Source organism: Macaca mulatta, chromosome 2 (genome assembly GCF_049350105.2).
Source record: "Macaca mulatta isolate MMU2019108-1 chromosome 2, T2T-MMU8v2.0, whole genome shotgun sequence".
Taxonomy (NCBI): domain Eukaryota; kingdom Metazoa; phylum Chordata; class Mammalia; order Primates; family Cercopithecidae; genus Macaca; species Macaca mulatta.
Window position 1 is genome coordinate 129,992,601 of NC_133407.1, and position 18,156 is coordinate 130,010,756.

General features: G+C 46.4%; 1 protein-coding gene across 5 annotated transcripts in view; it reads right to left on the minus strand.

Moving 5' to 3' along the window:
- LRIG1 (leucine rich repeats and immunoglobulin like domains 1) overlaps positions 1 to 18,156 on the minus strand; it is a 126,623-nt gene that overhangs the window by 67,223 nt on the left and 41,244 nt on the right. For 3 of the 5 annotated variants that reach the window (XM_077993306.1, XM_077993304.1, XM_002802739.4), the window contains one exon: positions 11,544 to 11,618. The exons of the other annotated variants lie outside the window; for them this stretch is intronic. Coding sequence is in view for 2 of the 3 variants with exons in the window: in XM_077993304.1 (XP_077849430.1) it covers positions 11,544 to 11,618 (75 nt within the window). In the remaining variant the exon portion in view is untranslated. The remainder of the gene's footprint in view (positions 1 to 11,543; positions 11,619 to 18,156) is intronic. 5 annotated transcript variants of the gene reach the window in all.

Here is an 18,156-nt window from a genome sequence, read left to right on the forward strand (position 1 = left end):
CCTGGAGCACTTTTTAAAAAAACCACCACACCGTCTGGGCCCAACACTCGCCCCTACTCTGCTCCCCAGCCCACTAACTCGAGGTTTTGATTGAACCGCCCTGAGACGCAGACACGTAGTTTTTTTTAAGCTCCCCAGGTCATTCTACTATGCGAGCCACTGCTTAAACATTTGCCTAGCACTTTGCTGCACCTACCCTAGGCAGAGAAACAGAAGATGAGAAGAAAGGAGAGAAAATAAACTCTGCTGCTGTCCTCAACAGCTCCCGTAAGAGGAATGAACACATACACATACAGGGGTTTTCTGTAAGCTTCAACTGGTTTATAGGAGGGTGAGCCATGATGGATATCTGCAAGTAAGATCCATTTTTACGGGATGTACAGACTCCTCTCCAATCTCCAACACCAGGTGGCCTCCAGGGTTCAGTGTAGAGAGCAGCAATGCCCCTCAGAGCACAGCAGCAATGCCCCTCAGAACACAGCAGCAAAAGCAGGCTTGCTTTACCCACAGCCCCAAAGGTGCTCAGTACAAAGCTGTCCGAGAGAGCAAGAGTGTCTAACACTCCATGCACGTTCAGTATATAGCAGACACTATACTGAGGACACATACTGTTTAGTTCATCCTAACTACCACCTTATCAGCAAGTATCATTTTATGAGTGAGAAAACTGAGGCCTGAGAGAACCTGCCCAGGTGACATAGCAAAGGTGATGCAGGCAGGACTCAAACCCAGATCCGACGGATATAGAGCCTTCTCTTCAGCAGTGTGCAAAACTGCCCCCTCTCTATAAAGCCCACATGATGACTGAATCAGGGTAACGTGAAGAGATCCATTTGTACCTACCTTTATCCTACCACTATGTGGAGAAGGAGCCCTGCTATTTACAAACCAGTTTCACAGCAGCCATCCCTGAGGAAAAAATGTATCAGAGCCCCCAAAGAGACTCTACAATAGGACAGCTAGTTGAGCAGAAGCCAGTGGCCCCTGAGAGGACAGCCCATGAGTACCTCGGGGGCTGCACACTTCACAGCACACATTTCATCTCCTAGTTGATGAAGCTGGGAAGAAAAAAAACCACAAACTGGCACCTTTATTTCAGCTGTTTGGGTTTGAAAGGCATCCAGGAAGTGAGGAAACTGCAGAGGAATTCGCCTTGAAGTGATGTCTTCGGGGGCAGATAGCCACTATCTGAGAATCTACTGGCACAATCAAACAAGTCTGGGCTCTGCCGAGACCTGATGACAAGAGTGTTTTTCCTCACTGTACCTTCCACAGATGGCCGGCATAATCAGCTTCGAACTGACATGAGAGAGAGACAGGCAGAGACAGCGCGGGGAAGGACCTCCTGTTACTTCGCATCAATGAAAGAAAATCATACCAAGAGTTCCCCAAAGCAAGTTCACCTCGGGCTAGAAACAGGCTTTTAAAGCAAGGGCATTACAGAGGCACACGGCACCACTTTGGGAGATGTGTGCTGCATTTGCAGGGTAGCAGCATCTCACTCCACACTCCAGAGTAACATCCGAGCCTTTGGGCCACAATACCAAGGCTTCCCACACCTAGTACAGTTTGAAATGTTAGCACTTAAAATGACAAGACCCTTCTAAGCTCCCAGACCACATACTTCCAAGGGTACAGTGAGCATAAGCCCCAGAGATGGAGAGAAATAACAGGATCCAACTTTGATGTCTCCTAGCTCTGTGACCTCGAGCAAGTTCCTTGCCCTCTCTGTGCCTTAGGTGCCTCATCTGTAAATTGTGCTTAACAGATCCTGTGTCTCATAGGACTGCAGAGTTGACACAGTAAGACAGGTCCTGGGAGGTCCCATAGAGCAATGCCTGCCAGTATCAGTTTACCATATATGCTGACTGTCACTATTTTTTCTTCTCAAAAGGCTGAATACAAGACTGCTGATGTTTGACCATTACCGAACAAAACACAAACAGCAATTTCACAGGACTCAATATACTGAGTAACCTATTCTATATTTAAAAACTCTTGCCTTTAAACAAGCAGGGGGAATCCAATATTCCCTATGTATGGCCCAACAATGACAGGCCTTATGAAGGAAAGGCCCTGCATAAACACAAACATATTTCTGCCACTTGGGCTACAAAAGCTGAAAATGGCTCCCAGGTGTGAGCAGACACAATAGGCCCTGCCTTCCCTGCAAGGTCAGCACACAGGTCAAAGTCAAGCCAGCCATTTTCAGATTAGGTGCATATGCACATGAGGCTTCCCAGTGGTAACTGGATTACAGAAGCCACCTGCAGGAAGTGAGGAGGGGGAGGAGAAGGAGGAGGAGGAGGAAATGGTCCCAGTTGGAATGAGACTGTTGATATGGGCTGGAGCCAACCCCTTTCACACGGGAGATTGTGCAATGACAGAGCAGCTCTGCTTCCCGGCTCCATTTCAAGCAGCCCTGGAGGGTTTTCAGCACTCACTGCTGGAAGGAGTGGCACTTCCCCTCCGAGACCATCCACTGCTTCTCCAACATCAGGGAACAACCCGGGTCCCCACTGGATCTTGGGCTATATTTAAAGCTTACATGGTCATCAGGAAAAAGGAAAGAAAGAGAGAAAGAGGTGGGCGGGGTGGCGGAAAGGAAAAAAGCCCTACACTCGACAAAAGCTACCGAGTTTCCAAAAGAGGCAGTGATCTCTACAACCAAGCTCCTATTCCACGGGCTCTCCCCTTCCTCGGCTCCCCCAACCCCACAGCTGGTGTTCCCTTCACTTTCTCAGCAAATGACTTGCAGATGTACCTCTCATCTGGCTGGCTCACCACCCCCACTCTCAAAGAAAGGAGAAAAAAGGAAAGAAAAGGAAGGAAAATGACAAGTCATGACTGTGTAATTTGGCAGGCTGGCTGCGGAGGCCACAGCGGCTCTTTTCCCAGCGAAAGGCTCGCTTAGACTGGGGGCAAGTGGCAGTCTGCACTAAGGAATCCCTGGCAAGTTTCTGGGACAGAGAGCTGCTTTCTTTGTAAATTGGGTGTTTAATTTTCTATTTTGAGGCTCCTTGGTGGTATCTAGCATCTGATGAGGCTGCAGTTCTAAGAACCACGGGCCCTGCTCTTCCTTCCAACAGCGGCCTGCTGGCTCTTCATAAAAGCCTGCCTGTTGAAAAAGAAAAAAGGCAGGGAAGGGAGGGTGTGTGTTGGGGGTGGGGAGTGAGTGAGGGGGTGTATGTGTACACATATTGGCCTAAAAATGGAATTAGCCACGTCCTTTTCGTATTCCTCTGAATGCTCCTCCAAGTACCCAAAGTGTTGGCTGAACATTTAGGGTGTTCCATTTAATGCCTGTAACTTACACCTCCATGTAGGGGAAGAGAAAGGAGGTTTGCAGAACAGGGAGCCTCGGCTAAAATGTCGCTTCATCTGGGAACCTTCTTTGTCATATGCCCCATCAGTGACGGGCAGTGAGATGCCCCTTAGACATTCTCCAGCCCCTGTATGACGACTGTCTGTCCACCCATCTTCCTCTGCAGCTAGACTGCCAGTTCCTTGAGGGCAGTAACTCCAGGCCCATAGGACCCGACCTGTTTGCTCATGCCAGGCCTTGTGTGGGGCATGTGCCGGCCAACTTCACAGCAGCCGTACAGACGAGCCCACGGTCTCCATCATGAACCAGCTGAGGTTTCTTCCACTTTTTCATCTCTTTTGCCCACTGTTGACCTGGACCATAGTCCCCAGGCTGGGAAAATGGGAGGAGAGTAATCTGGCCATAAACAATGCAGTGCTACAAAGGGGCAACAGGGCAGGTGCGGACCCCAGTAGGGTGGGGGAAAACATGCCCACCTTTCAGACACGCCTGTTAACTTCCATCTGGAAAAAGAAGTTCCATTCAAGTCTTAGCTGAGGATAAAGACTGATCAGATACGAGTAACGGATAATCAAAAGAACGGTAAGTGTGCTAAAACTGACTCCAGCCGGGGGAGAGTGGATGCGCAGCTGTAAGGGGAGCTGCCAGCACTCACCGGCTGAGAGAATAACAGGGCTCCTGCCACGCTGGGCTGCTCACGAAGCGCTCTCCACCTCTGCAGTAGCCAGTGAAGGTCTGCTGGGGAGATTTGAGTGGTCACCAACAAACAGCAAATTAAGCACAAGCAAATGTGTAACAGCCATGGGCCTCAAACCCTGAGCCACCCAGGTCTGTTCTGTCCGTGGTACTGGAGCTCACTCTGCCCACTGCCCCAGAGCCTTTCTCAGAAGCCATTACCAGGGCCATAGAGACCCACTGTCCCAAACAAATGCCTGCCTCCACACTGGTGACATTAGGAGTGGATCTACATAATTTACTGTCCCCCAAGGCCTAAACAGCTTGGTCAGAACTGACACATGAGCCTTGGGGCTCCCCCCAGCCCCATATGAGCCCCAGCAGAGGTTCTCAAAGCCAGGTTCCCAGGCCAGCAGCAGCGGCAGCATCACCTGGGAACTCATGAGCAAAGCAAATTCTCTTGTCCCATCTCAGACCCGTTGAGCCAAGCCAGAAACGAGGCTGAGACCCAGCGACCTGTGTCTCAGCAAGCCCTACAGGTGGTCTACCAGTGAGGGGAAGCTGCCATCTCCCAAGGGAACCGGCATGAGGTTTTATACAGAAGAAACAATCAGTTCACATCAACAAAAATCTGGGCCAACAGGGCAGGAAGTGAATACATCTTTGAAAACTCAGAAGAGGAACAGAACTTTAGATAATTTTATTTTATATATATATATGTGTGTGTGTGTGTGTGTGTGTGTGTGTGTGTGTGTGTGTGTATTTCTCCCTGTTGTGCTGTTTTTCTTTTTGACTAGGGCTGTATCTTCCCCCTTTAGCATCAGGGAAACAAAACAGCTTCGGACTACTCAAGGAACAAAAGGCATTCACTTAAACTCAACCTGGGCCTTTTAAAACACAGCTTTGCTCACAGTTTCTTCCCAAAGTAGCTGCAGTCATTCACTCTGAACTCCACACTCTTAATGAGCATTCATGTTATTGCCAGAGCAACAGAATGCCAATAGCTCAGGTAAGGTTTACTTTTACACTGACACCCAAACGGACTGGCCATCCTTCAACAGTAAGGCTAAATCAGGTTGCTATGTGGGGGAAGCCTGTCCAAAGTAGCATGGGGACATATACTTGTTTTCATATTTTCTAACACCCTTGATTAGGTCCACTCTTAATCTGGTGACTGGTAGAGGGGCCAGCAGATAATTCCTCCGAAGGAAGAATGGGGTAACCCTTGGTCATGGGGAGCATCACCTCGACTGTACACACACCTATGGTGCCCACAGGTCCAGCTAGCAATAAATGCACAAAGAGGTCCACCATCTGAGATTACCACTCCACTTTTAAAGACAAATTCTTATTTCATCCCTCCAAAGATAAACATCACATGCAAAAACTTTTCACATCAATTCTTTATTATGCCAGTGAAGGATGCCTTTCTTCAGGAGATGCAATATGGAGAAAGTTTTAAGGGCAGGCAGTGAAGAGAAGGGCAAGATGTCTCAACCCAGCTCCTTAGATGGAGAGTATGTCCCCCCATCCCCACATACACATGCAGTGGGAATGCCAGCCGCTGCCTGTGCCTCAGTATAATCTCACCTGTGCTTCAAGCCTGATTATTAACAACCTTAACTCAGGTCATGAGGCTGAGACTAACTTTGCGACATTGCATTCCAGGTCGCTTCCAGCTTGAGCCCTCTGAGGGACTCTCATTATTCCCCCCAGCCCTGAGCTGCAGCAGATCACAGCTGCCTCTCTCTAAGGCTCACTCTTTAATTATGCTTTAATGCGAATTGATCTTTGCATTAACGAGCCTGTAAAGAAGATTGATTTCGCCCCTCTTCTTTTCCAGAGGGTTTGCTAGGTACCCTGAGAGTTAAGTATTCCTATTGATTTTACTTCACCAACAGATCCAGCCAAGAAGAGGGCTCAGGCCTTCGCTGCCTCAGATCCCTCCAACCCCAACCAGGGATTCGTCCACTCTTCACTTGCCCCCAGGGAAGGGGGGAGGTGACCACCTCCCCTTGATCACAGGTAGGACACTGCATTTCTTTCCTTCCAAGTTTTATTCTCCAGAAATTACAATAGAGGGATGTTAAGTATCCTACCCTATCCTATCCTCCCCTATGGCCTTTTTTCCTTTTTTTTTTTTTTTTTTGAGACACTCTAGCCTTGTCTCCCAGGCTAGAGTGCAACGGCGTGATCTCAGCTCACTGCAACCTCCACCTCCCAGGTTCAAGTGATTCTCCTGCCACAGCCTCCCGAGTAGCTGGAATTACAGGCGCCTGCCACCACACCCGGCTAATTTTTGTATTTTTAGTAGAAACGGGGTTTCGCCATGTTGGCCAGGCTGGTCTCCAACTCCTGACCTCGGGTGATCCACCTGCCTCAGCCTCCCAAAGTGCTGGGATTACAGGCATAAGCCACCATGCCTGGCCTTCCTATCCCTTTCATTTAATCACTTTTTCTTCAGCTAAGAGGTCACAGCAAAATATAAAGCCACCTCAGATATTTTTATTAAGTTATTTATATACTAAGTCTTGCAGGTTCATTTGTTAACAGGAGAGAAAAATGCTTTCCTCAAAAAGTTTTCAAGCAAATGGTTACCAGGGACCAGGGTGAGGGATATGGGAAGTGACTGTTGAAGGAGTATGGGTTTTTCTTGGCGGGGGACGGGGGGTGATGAAAATGTTCTAGCATTCTGTAGTGGTGATGGTTGTACAACACTGAGAATGTACTACAAGTGGCTTTTAAATAGTAAGTTAATGGTAAGTTTATCTTTTTAAATTTTCTGATTTTTTTGTGAGTATATAGTAGGTATATGTATTTATAGGATACATGACATGTCTTGATACAGGCATGCAGTGCATAATAATCACATCATGGAGAATGGGGTATCCACGCCCTCAAGCATTTATCCTTTGTATTACAAACAATCCAATTACACTTTTAATCATTTTTAAATGTACAATTAAGTTATTATTGGCTATAGCCACCCTGTTGTGCTATCAAATAGGTCTTCATTCTTTTTTTTTTTTTTTTTTTGAGGCAGAGTGGCCCAGGCTGGAGTGCAGCAGCACGATCTCTGCTCACTGCACGCTCCGCCTCCCAGGTTCACGCCATTCTCCTGCCTCAGTCTCCTGAGTAGCTGGGACTATAGGTGCCTGCCACCACGCCCAGCTAATTTTTTGTATTTTTAGTAGAGACAGGGTTTCACCGTGTTAGCCAGGATGGTCTCGATCTCCTAACCTTGTGATCTGCCCGCCTTGGCCTCCCAAAGCGCTGGGATTACAGGCGTGAGCTACCGCACCCAGCCATTCTTTCTATTTTTTTGTACCGATTGACCATCCCCACATCGCCTCCTCACGCCCTGGTACATTTATCTTATATCATTAAAAAAATAGTTTTGAAAAACATTTTTTCAAGATTAGAAGTAAAAGGCGTTTCAACGTGTTTTCAAATGCAACATAAACCTAATAAATTTTAATAGCAATATTACAAAGTCACAATTAATTGCGTGCCCCTAAATTTTGCCTCGGTCTTCCTGCTGGTCGAGGACACAGGCTAGGGGAGAGCAAATGACAAGGCACCATAAAGGGATGAGGTCTAGAACAAACCAGCTGGAGAAGTTGTTAGGTGGACAAGGCCAACCCTATGGGTAACATGCTGCAGTCCATGCACAGGAGACAGAAGCTAAGGCCGACTATACCACATGCATTTTTACTCCCAGGTTCAATGATTTTCACTGTCACCAATCTTCTCAACGGTACAAGTGCAGCAACACCACAGGAAAAGCAGGGATTTTTCCTTAACAGAAATGTCATTTATTCATCAGACAAAATTACTGTTGCTGTGGGAATTGTAACATGAGTTTCCTGGATTTCAAATTAAAAAAAAAAAAATGTCAAACATAAAAATCTACTGGCAGCTTCTGCCCCCATTTAACAAAAGTCTGTTTCTTTTTCTCAGCACTATTTTATGAAATTAGCTCCCTCACCGGAACCCAGTCTTATTAAGAGCTTTCCTTGCGTTCTATGCTTTCTGTTTATTAAGGACAAATGGCTCCGGCATTATCCTCAGAACAAGACGCAAATAAATCTGTTCCTTGACAAATATGTTAATTGAATTAGATTCCTTTAATCAGAAGGTATTAACCAATTGAAATGTTGCTGTATGACTCCAGTTCCCAAAACTATGGAAGTCTCTTTTGAAGCCCTGATAGAAAAAGCCAGGTGCAGAGCACTGCCTCTTCCCACGAGGCTCTCCCAACGGTGCCACCCAGCTCAGGAGGGCTCTGGTGTCTGGGAAGTCGGCTCGCTCCTGCATAGGCAGAATGAAACACAGACAGAAAGGGCCAACTTTCAGAGGCAAAAGTCCATAATTATCGGTGTCCGAGCTGAAAATTAACAAACCTACTACTTCTGTGAAAAGATAGAAAGCAACAACAGTGGTTATTGGTCAGAGGGTAACTATGTCTTTTGTGATGTTATTGCCCCCACTCTCAACTTTCGGGTCACAAAGAGAATACACAAGCTTCGAGGGTACTTCTACCATCTGCTTCAACTTCCTCATTCAACGAATGAGAAAAAAAGCAATGTATGTATCCCATGTCACAACTACATTAGAGACGGCAGGACCCACACCTGGCCCCGACTTTTCTGTGATGCATCTACCTATAAACTTGTCCCAAGAAAGTTGTCTGGGCTCCTATCACTCACACGGCCTCAGCAGACATTTGCTCTATTCTCTCTGCACATTTTGATTATTTTTTTCTGATCCTCTGTCTGCCCACAAAAATGGAATAAGAATTTGAGGATTAAGGACTATAAGCATCTAAGTATTAACTACCACATTTTCAAATGATGTGTTGAGGCTTCCGCTTCTCCTTGGGACAGCCTCTGGGCCACAACCGCAGGGGCACAAAAAGTGCCTGCTAAATATTTACAGAACACCTGACACCCTTCAGTTCACTAGTTCCGAAAAGTAACAGACACATCAGCAAAACCTGCTGTTCAAAGCCTGGATGACTGGAATCATCATGTGGATGGGGCTGCTAAGTCTTCTGCCTTCATTGGTTAGGATGAGGAAGGTGGTTCTTTGGGCTATAAAACGATGCTCATCCACTGCCTGCTCTGTTGTTTTCTCCCTTGTCCTTCGCACGGTCCACTTGGGAAATACAGAAAAGGCATGAAGGATTATCAATAATCCAGCCGCTCAGATGTCACACTGCTAACCTAACTTGCCAGCACTGAATCCAGGCATCCAGTCTAAGAACGGGGAACACAGGCACCTCAGAGAAAACCAAGATAAAGCCCCTTCAGTTTCTGTCGTTTCAGAGAAATCACTGACCAAATCAGGTGGTGCCCAACTTCAGGCCAAAGAGCTGGCTGCCAGTGCTAACCTGCATTTTCCAAACTGAATCCAAACAGGGAGCAAGTCTTTTTTTTTCTCTCTCTTGCTTTACATATTTCAATGCTGTCTAATGGAATAGCAGGAACAAGGCCAAACAGCCCCACTTCTCTTGGCACTTGGGCCAAGGAACAGAAATGTATTTTTAGTCAGCAGAGCAAGGTGCAATTCGAACTGCCACAGGCCCATGGGGCGAGCTGGGGGCCCTGCCTGCCTCTGGCACAGCGTGGTTCAGAGTCACCTGCCGTGCTCCTGCCCCGAGTGCATGGGGTTATATAAAGGAGTGATGCAAAGGCATTTGTATCCGGTCTCAGTTCCACTTCTCACTTCTGCAACTTAGAAGACCTCCAGGGAGGCTCAGTTTCTTCTCTGATAACACAGAGATACTCTCTGTGGCCCTAGCTTCCTGTGAGGAACAGGAGGAGTTACATCAGCATTTCTCAAACTTGAACTCGTGGACAAACGGCCAGGGCCCTTGTTAAATGGAGCTTCTGATCCAGTAGTGTTGGCATCAAGCCTGAGGTTCTGCATTTCTAACAAGCTCGAGGCTAACTCAATACTGATGGTCCATGACCTGTGTTTTAAGTGGCAAGGAGCTCCTAGCATCTTCAAGTGCTTTGCTTTATTGACACACAACAGGTTATCACATCCCTATTAGCCTCACATAAGATGAACTCATTGATTAAGCCAAAAATTAAACACCTTCCAGATGCTGGGCCCACATACCAGGTGGGTACAAAATAAAGTCAGACCTTTACCCGTCAAGGGAACAAAGGGCCACAAACCTTCCTTCCAGCACTTTACAGGAACAAGGACTGACTCTTAAATCCTGTGGCCTTAAAGGTGAGATCCTGCCAAGATCCAAGGAGCTAGGTGACAACTAGCTACCAGCCAACAACAGTATCCACCATTTGTCAAACATTCCCACACAATGCTGGGAGCTTCATATACATTCCACTCCCCCAGGTCTCACTTTCTTCATGTATAAAATGGGTCAAAAACCATTATGTAAATGAGAGAAATGAGGTTCAGAGAGACTAGGTCATCTGTCCAGGGCACACAGTGAGTTGCAATTCTAACCTCCCACATTGTCCTGCAATCCCACAATGCCATGAAAAGGGTTAAGCCCAAGACCATGTTTCACAGGGACACAGCACCTCCTGAACACAGGGCGTGCTGCCAGCCAAAGATCCAAGATCTGTAAGCTATGCCAGCACTCTTATTAATAGCACCTTCCTGCAAAGTTTCTCTGCTCGGCCTGCCGAGCCTCAGTATTGAGATAAGATTCACACAGGTGAGCAAACGAATTATAAAACCAGCAAAATCAGAATAAAATTAAACTATGCAAGCCTGGAGTGGAAACAGGAAATTCAGTGTGAAGAGGGAGGTGCTCTGCTGGGGACGCTGCCAATAAAATCTGGCAGAGAAAACTGTTGGACTCATGGCTGGTTTATCTGGAAAGTCTTCTGGGCGAGTTTAAAACAAGCAAGCTCCTCCACCTGACTGCTGAAGAAATAGGGGTAGGACCAGTGCTCAGTTCTCTAGCAAAAGTCTGTAACAGCACAAATGATAGTATTCCCAATGGGTGCCTTCCTGTCTTTTTAGCTAAGGCCCTTCATTTGCTTTTGCATTTCCAGTGTGCTGTGTATAAAAAATAGACTGTATCTTATCTAACACTTGACCATGACAACATACTTTTACACTGATCCCAGACGCCTGGGGGTACTTTCTTTTTCTTAAAGCCATAAAGTAAACTGAGTCACATTACCAAATTCACTGGCACAAAGATGAGCTTGCTGTCTTATAATTGACACTGCTTCCTTTAACTCCAGTTTTATTTGAAGTTGCAGCTTAATCAACCACAGAAGCAAGAAATCTAGTTCCATATACCTCTGGGCATTAAAAAAAAAAAGACCTACTTTCTTGCAAATTAAAGATGAGGTAAAACTTCCAGCTTTTAATTCTGCAAACCCCAAAAGAAGCAAGCAAAGCATCTGTCGTAATCATTAGGGCCACATGAAGAGAGGTCTTTCTTCACCAGCGAGCACATGAACTCAAGTTATCCTGCCACAAGGTATCAGCAAGGCAACAAACGCCATGGCCCCACCACACAACCCAGAGTCCCCCAAACGGCACCACTTACAGAAAGAGAGAGACGACATGTGATGAAGCAGCGCCCAGGGATGGTATGGCTGTCAACTCATTATTATTGAGGTACCTGTAACAACAACAAGAAATTAATCATGTAAAGCATTTTAAATTAGTCTGAAATCATATGCATACGAGAGAAATAAACGAACGTTGCTGAATCTGCCACAGTAAACCTATATTCTAATGTTGGGGAAAAGAGAAAGAATTTAGCAGTGGGTTTTCAAAGGGAAAGAAGTCACATGAGGTCACAAAAACTAGCTATTGATCACTCCCATGGCTAGAAATAAACACTAACGGGAAGCATCTCCTATCTGCCATCAGCTTCCCATAGAACTCAGAAATCAAGACAAGGAACGGTGAGAACAAGCCAAGAGGCAGGTTCGGGACAAAAGTGCCCCTAAGACCATCGGTGAGAACACTCCCCGTGGGCCGAAATTTGCCCTTGCAAAGGGCAACAAGTGTGGAACAAGAGCCAGAGACTCACATCCTGGCTCACATGGAGTTCTGAGGGGCTTGGGACACATGGGGCCAATTATTTCAGTGCCTCATCTGTGAAATAACAAGGGAACTGGACTCAGGGACTCTCTTCCATTTGAGGTTCCAGCTGGACTCTGATGAGCCTCTGGATGCATCCCCCAGAAAAATGAACATATATGCACACACTTTTGTGCATAAACACTTTGAAAATTCTCCACAGACGAGATTTGCTCTCCAAGCTCCCTTCCTGCTCAAATAGTCCAAATCTGTATTTCCATAGTTAATATCTCTTAACGGAAGGGGAAACCCACAAACCAAAGCTCAGCTCGCCTGGTCTGCCCCCAGAGGCTGTGCAATCTGGCCTCCTTACATGGACATGTATTTCCAAATCTGGGAAGAGAATCCAAAATCAGACTTGCAAAGTGAGCCCAACAATCCTGAAGAAAACCAAAGCACAGTGTTCAGGCTTTCTGCCAGGTGATGGGCTAGAAATAAATTACTTGCGATGCAAAGTCAAGGGGATAAAACTCGGTTCTCTTATTCTCAGTTTTTTAAGGGAGGTACATCTAACACAGAGCATCTTGTTTCTGTTTGAAGACAAGGCAACTGAAATGACAGCTGTACTCATACAAGTATACAGCTAGCATGTGCTTGAATAGAATAATCTGGTTGTCTGCCATCTTTTATAGAAATGAATAGAAGGAAAAAAAAAAAAAAAGGAAAGGCCTTGAATTATCCCATTTGCTTTCTTCAGTGCCAAAGCCAGTTAGGGATGAAGCTTGGCAATTACTGGGCTGTGGGACACAGAATGCCTGTTTCAATAGCTTCATGGCTGAAGCATCTGGCAGAGAGAAGGCAGATCCGTATCATGTGGCAAATCCTTTCTCCACTTAAAGGGCCCTTGTTTGTGTGTTGAAACAGACAATTAATTACTTTAACAGTCTCTTATCTGACTGCCCCCTAAATCAGATTGTTTCTGCTTCACCTTTTATCTCCTCCAACCCTGCTGTGATCCATTTCCCATCCACATGCAGGGACACTGAAAACTCTCCATTAGTCTTAATCTCAGCTAATAAATTGTCATAGTACCCATCGACGCGCCTATTATTACAAGAGACCCCCAGGTTTTATCAGAGCAAGAAAAACTAAGGTCGGGCACCTGCTGCCAATCAGGCAGCTTGCCTAAGAACTCTTTCGTTGCTTGCGATTCATTCTGAAACACAGAGAATGGTGGTAACAAAAACAAACGCAGATAAATTAATGAAGGCTGACTATGTGCCAGGCACAGCTCTAAGAGTTTTTCAGTATATTCATGCATCTTTACAGCCCTCGGAAACAGGTCTCAGGAACATTTCCACTGCACCAATGAGGAAACTGAAACACAGACGTTAAGTAGTTTGACCAAGGTCGCCAGCAGTAAGTGGTAGTGGCCCAGGGTGCCTAGCCCCAAAGTCTAGGTTCTTCCTCATTACCTTCTAGTTCTTTATTTCAGCAAAAACTCGACATGCCTCGTGCACTTTCACCATCACAACAACTTTGAGTCAGGTACCAGGGTAACTACTACCATTCTCTACATTACAGGTAAGTTCTCTAGGCCAGTTTAAGTCACTAGCCTAGGATCACACAACAAGAGAGGACCCGGCCAAGAGCTGAAAAAAGTATGACAGAGAGGAGAGCAACATGCTCAAAGGCCAGCTGGAAAGCTCGTAATCCCTTAGGTAACAGCACAGTTGTTTTTCAGCCAGCTTAGGATCTCACTTGATTTTAAACCTGAAACAAAGCGTATGGATTTCTCTGCAGGGGGCTACGCCTGATGAGCTTGGTCTCAAGCCAGGCCTACCGTATCTGTGACAAACTGCTCCACCCAATTTCACAGAAATAAATGAACAAGGGAAGGGGGCAACATGATATTTCGAAACGTGACAGATCTGCTGGAAGTGGAGCATAGAGGGGCGGTGGACCAGGGCTGGAGCTCAACTGGGCCTTGTATGTCTAGATGAGCAGCCCCGAGTCAACAGGCTCAGTCAGAAACAGCAGGCTCTGGTGGCATCAGGGCTGCCTGACTTACAGGGAGGACACTCGGAGCCCCCAGGAGAGGCCCTGCCCAGTAAGCTTACTTCCAGATCATTTCTACTGAAAAAAGAACCGCTATTCCGAGTAAGTCTGTTAGCTCCACCACTGCTGGCCCCCTTTTTGTTCACTCTGTCCCCTGTTGAAACAAGAAGACTCTCCTCAGAAGGCAGCAAAGGCCCAGCTCACTCTGAGATGCAATGAACTTCTTGCCAGACTGAAATAGAGACTGGTCAAAAATAGCACAGCTACAGCTTTGAGGGGAGAGGCGCTCAGGAAGTTTAGCAGAGTCTCCATGAAAAAGGAAATTTTCAGAATTAAAGATTGTGCCTAAGGAAATTTTTTTAAATATCTAGGGTTGTACAGTCTTCTATCCCTCACCCCTTAGCCACCATCCCTCCCCAATTTACTTCCCCCGCTGACTCCCATCTCCCCACAAAATTTACTTCCATCCAAGGCCCTAAAAATCTCTCTGAAACGTCTGGCCTCTATTGCTAAACCTTTTCCTGATGATTCAGGATTAAGAAGTGCCTCAGATGCACAGGGGTTTTGGAAGCAGGGCCACTTAATAACTGTATTCTGCTTTAGTTACTGGAGAATAATGTATACTAACAAATTGATTTGGTGAGACTTTATGATACATGGTTTCTACACAAGATAGCCAGATAAAATTATTTTAGCATAGGATACAATTACTTTAACAAAATAAACAATAATAAAGGTGAACATCTACTATGTGCCAGATTCTGTCCTAAGTTTTCTATGTGCAATATCTCACTGAACAATACGCCAACACTTTGAGGAAAATACTAAATTATCACCTCTCTTTAAGAAAGGAAACTGAGGCAGTTACGGAGCAGGGATTATTAGGATGGGATTATACGGCTCAGATATTTAAATCAGACAGATCTTGGTTCACTCAACTCCAGTTGTACCCTTTGTCAATCCAATGCTAAACATGTCACTCAGTCTTGCTCTCCCTTACTTCCCTCTTCTGAAGAATGTAAATAATACAAGTACCAGCTTTGTAGGGTTTTGGGAGGATCCAGCTGAAATAATTAAACCTAAGATCTTAGGATACAGCCAGATACACAGAATATGCTTAAGAGGTGGCAGTAGGGCCAGGCATGGTGGCTCACACCCGTATCCCGGCCCTTTGGGAGGCCAAGGCGGGAGGATCGTTTAAGCCCAGTAGTTCAAGACTAGCCTGGACAACATGACAAAACCCATCTCTACAAAAAATTAGCCAGGAGTGGTGGTGCATGCCTGTAGTCCCAGCTACTCAGAAGGCTGAGGTGGGAGGATCACTTGAGCCTGGGAATTTGAGGCTGCAGTCAGCTATGACCATACCACTGTACTCCAGCCTGGGCAAGAGTGAGATCCTGTCTCCAAAACAACAACAACAAAAAAGTGATAGTAATTCACAGCTAAAAAGCAGTACCCCAAAATGACAACCCTCATTATTTCAACCTCTTCCTAAACATACTACCATCTCCTACACCCCTGCTCACACACACCCACTGTGGGGAGCAACAGCCTGACAGAAAGGGATGAGCCACAAATACCCAATGGCAGGGCACACTTGAGGCTTCCTTACCAGGTCAGTGGCCCTGGCAAGCACACGGCAGCACCCACAGCAGGCACTCGTGGGCCAGGCGGCAGTAATGTGATCTGAGGGCAGTTTCTACAGAGGACTATATAAATAGCCCCTCTTATTAATAGAGGAGCCTGCTGGCCAGGACCCCAGCTGGAGGCACTCCCTGGTGGGCTTTCCTCAGGGCTGTGGGCAGTGAAGACCGTGTGGCTTGGACACAGCAGCACAAGTGTCCTCATGTCCTCCAGGGGCCTCGCCTTCTCTCTCCAGCCGGCACACGATGTCATGTGGTTCTGAGGCCTCCAGAATAAAACCACTGCTAAACCACCGCCTGCTGTTTTGCCAGCCTGTGGCTCCACTCTCACTGAGGGCTACAGACTGAAGGCTCTGTAAGGTCTGGGAGAGCTGACAGCGCCGAGGCAACACTGGAGACTGGTTAATTTCGAAGCAATAGCATTCAGCTACGATTTTTTTTTCTTTTTTGCAATATCCTTCCCCACCTCCTGACGCCTCACACCTAACAGCCTCTTTCTGTCTCCATGACGTTTTAGAATTCCCTTAGGGAAAGGCCTGGGTCTTTATCAGTGAGAAGTTCTACTGTTCTAGGCATCAGGGAATTCATCTCATCCATCTCACAGAACAGGGAGTGACACCAGGGATAGGAAGCACAATGGCAAGACATTCAACCTATCAGCCTGCAAATATTCATTTCTAAACAATGCACCCAGCTTGGAGGGCTGGGTAGTTCCAAAAGTAGCAGGAGGGAAGAGGGATAATATTCAGTGAGCCTCTCCCATGTGCAAGGCCCTGTGCATCATCTTAATAACTATAATAACACCAACAAAGTGTTATGATGTCAATGTTACAGAAGAAAGAAAGCAAACGCTGAGGCACTAAGTAAACTGTCTAGGGTCTCAGGACCCTAGTAAGGGGCAGAACCAGAAATCAAACGTGAGTCTGCTTGCTACCAAAATGAGAGTTTTTCCCACCACATCACATTGAATTCCTAAGATATGACCTCTGTCTTAACACTCCCTATACTTGGAAGGTACTGTTGCCAAAGAGCGTGTGGACCAGGATTACACTGGAGAACATAGGTCAAATTCTACCACTCACTAGCCATGCAGTTTCAGCCAAATCCCATGCCTCAGTTCCTCTTCATCTTCAGTTGACTGTGAGGGTTAAGATGAAGGATGTAGGAAATTAAGGTAGCGTAGCCTCAAGGTTAGCACAGGTTTTGAATTCAGCTCTCAAGTTTTACCAACCATGTGACACTGTGCAAGTTTCTTTTCTAAGTATCTGTTTCCTCTTCTGCAAAGCAGAGAAACTCCTTTTATTTTTCTTACATTTTTTTCAGAGGCAGGGTCTTGCTCTGTTGGGTGGAGTGCACGGTGTGAACACGGCACGCTGAAGTCTCAATCTCCTGGGCTTCAGCGATCTTCAGGCTGCAACCTCCCAAGAACCTGGGATTACAGGCATGGGCCACTATGTCCAGCTAATTTTTTATAGAGACAAGGCATCACTTTGTTGCGCAGGCTGGTCTCAAATTCCTGGGCTCAAGTGATCCTTCTGCACCCAGATGAAAAAATGCTTACAAAGAAAATGTTTTAAGGGGCTGGGTGTGGGGTCTCACACCTGTAATCCCAGCACATTGGGAGGCTAAGGCGGGCAGATCACTTAAGGCCAGAGTTCGAGACCAGCCTGGCCAACATGGCGAAATCCCATCTCTACTAAAAATACAAAAATTAGCTGGGCATGATGGTATACACCTGTAATCCCAGCTACTTGGGAGGCTGAGGCATGAGAATCACTTGCACCCAGGAGATGGAGGTTGCAGCGAGCTGAGATCACGCCACTGCACTCCAACCTGGGTGACAGAGCAACACTCCATCTCAAAAAAAAAAAAAAAAAAGAAAGAAAATGTTTTGTATCAGGCAAGGTGTGGTGGCTCATGTCTGTAATCCTAGCATTTTGGGAGGCCGAGGCGGGCAGATCACCTAAGGTCAGGAGGTCAAGACCAGCCTGGCCAACATGGTGAAATCCCATCTCTACTTAAAATATAAAAATTAGCTGGGCACGGTTGCAGGCACCTGTAATCCCAGTTACTCGGGAGGCTGAGGCAGGAGAATCACTTGAACCGAGGAGGCGGAGGTTGCAGTGACCCAAGATTGCGCCACTGCACTCCAGCCTAGGAGACAAAAGCCAAACTCCATCTCAAAAAAAGAAAAAACAAAATGTTTTATATCACAGAGTTGGTGTTAGGGTTAAGTGATGTCATATTCCCCAAAGGTTTATTAGCACACTGCTACAATTACTGTGACTGTTCCTAAGTGAGAAATATATTTTTAAGACTCATAACCAGTATCTCCAATGAAGATACTGGTGGGAGTGCTCAGTTCTAGAGCTGGGTGAGTTCTCAGTTCTAGAACTCTAAGAAGTGCTGAGTACAGGCTGCAGGTCATGG